The sequence below is a fragment of the Plectropomus leopardus genome, unplaced genomic scaffold (assembly GCF_008729295.1).
Source record: "Plectropomus leopardus isolate mb unplaced genomic scaffold, YSFRI_Pleo_2.0 unplaced_scaffold620, whole genome shotgun sequence".
Lineage (NCBI taxonomy): Eukaryota > Metazoa > Chordata > Actinopteri > Perciformes > Serranidae > Plectropomus > Plectropomus leopardus.
Genome location: NW_024668177.1, coordinates 1 through 2,067, shown reverse-complemented (window position 1 = coordinate 2,067; position 2,067 = coordinate 1). Strand labels below are relative to the sequence as shown.

The following is a 2,067-nucleotide window of genomic DNA, read 5'->3' as shown; positions in this document are numbered from 1 at the left end:
ACTGACGCTTTCCATCAGGCTTTGGAGGAGGGGCGAATAACTTTAAATGTTTCACCTTTTTTTTTTAAATCTTAAAAACGTGCTAAAATGGCCCACAGCCTTAGGACACCAACAGCCTGAGGACACCAACAGCCTGAGGACACCAACAGCCTGAGGACACCAACAGCCTGAGGACACCAACGGCCTGAGGACACCAACAGCCTGAGGACGCCCACAGTGTCCACTGGTCTCACCCAGGATGAGCAGCAGCTCCTGAGCTCGGCCCAGAGCGAAAACGGGGATCAGACAGCGTCCCTCTCGGTTCACGATGTCGTGGACGGTGTTACAGAAACGAGCCTCCCGCTCCTCGCGCTTCTCGTGGATGTGAGTCCCATAGGTGGACTCCTGAGAGACAGACAGAGAGACATGTTGGACTTAGATTCAATATTCAATAAAGTTTAAACAGATTTGAGGAGTGAATCTGCTCTCACAGTGATCAGGATGTCCGGTTTGACACTCGGGATCTCTGCTGCCATCAGATGTCTGTCCTCCTGACGAGAGAAGTCTCCTGTGTACAACAACTACACACACACACACACACACACACACACACACACACACACACACACACACAACGGTCGATATCACAGACTGATAAACACAGGAGGGTGATGAGAGGCTGAGTGGATCAATACGCTGCACGCAATTCTGTATGTATGAGCATTTCAGAAGTAAATTGGCTTGATTTCCTCAAAAAAGAGCAACTTAAGAAGAACGATGAAAAAAATGCAAACAAATGTAAAAAGTACAAGAATAACCTGAAAGGTACTTAAAAAAAAGAAGTAGAAATTAAAAAACAAATAAAAAGGAAAATAATGCTTAAAAATTATAATAATTTAGTTGTATAATTTAAATTTAAAACACATAATTATGATCATAATAAATATAGTTTTTCCCTCGCTCCCAGGTTTGAAATAATGTCAGACACCCTGAACACAGCTCAGAGGACTGAAGCAGGACGAACCTTCACTCCGGCGATCTCGATCATGAACATGGCGGCTCCGAGGACGTGGCCGGCGTGGTAACACCAGAACTTGATGCCGGCGACTTCCTTCACCTCATGGAAGTTGATGGTCTCGATCTTCTCCATGCTCTCCTCCAGGTCCGTCTCTGCGTACAGCATGTCGTCCGCCGAGATGTTACTGCAATACACACACACACACACACACACACACACACACACACACGAATGATTACAATACACACAGATACAAAACAAACACTAGAGATGTAACAATATACACACACAGACACACACAGACACACACAGACACACACACAGATACACAGACACAGACACACACACACAGACACAGAGACACACACACACACAGACACACACACACAGACACACACACACACACACACACACAGAGACACACACACACACAGACACAATCCGGATTATCGTGACCAAAATTATCGCGATACTCAATATTATCATGCTAATTTTGAACACGCTAAGATCATAGGATGTTTTCAGGAGGGGGAGGGACGGGCTGCACGTTCAGCGTTGCTGCGTTTGTAGGAGATTGTTGCTGGTTGAGGCATTAGAGTGTGACAGTTAGTGTCGAAAATAATAGCAGATAAACAGAGAGAGGCTGAGTGGATCAAAACGCTGTGCACAGCGGCACATGCAATGAGTCAAAGTTGTGATAAAGTCACGATGATTGGACAAAATTAAGACGGTCGGGCAGAATTCACAGGAACCGGCTGAATTCAGGTGAATTGTTGCGATTACTAAATCACGAAATCCTCGAGCATATACACATGCAGCAGTACAGCAGTGTATATGATGTGTCCCAAACAACAGTCCTCCCTGACTTTGACTTGGCCCTCCCCGACTTTGACTCGGCCCTCCCTGACTTTGACTCTGTCCTCCCTGACTTTGACTCGGCCCTCCCTGACTTTGACTCTGTCCTCCCTGACTTTGACTCGACCCTCCCCGACTTTGACTCGGCCCTACCTGACTTTGACTCTATCCTCCCTGACTTTGACTCGGCCCTACCTGACTTTGACTCTGTCCTC

General features: G+C 46.5%; 1 protein-coding gene across 1 annotated transcript; it reads right to left on the bottom strand.

The window, feature by feature from the left end:
- Positions 1–233: 233 nt before the first annotated feature.
- Positions 234–2,052, bottom strand: LOC121939823 (cleavage and polyadenylation specificity factor subunit 3-like; the record flags this gene model as incomplete). Its single annotated transcript, XM_042482762.1, has 4 exons — positions 2,048–2,052; positions 1,004–1,181; positions 471–560; positions 234–384 (listed from the first exon to the last, which is right to left on the bottom strand). Coding segments are annotated over exons 2-4 (400 nt in total), but the record flags the coding sequence as incomplete, so codon positions are not given.
- Between the last annotated feature and the right edge of the window lie 15 nt (positions 2,053–2,067).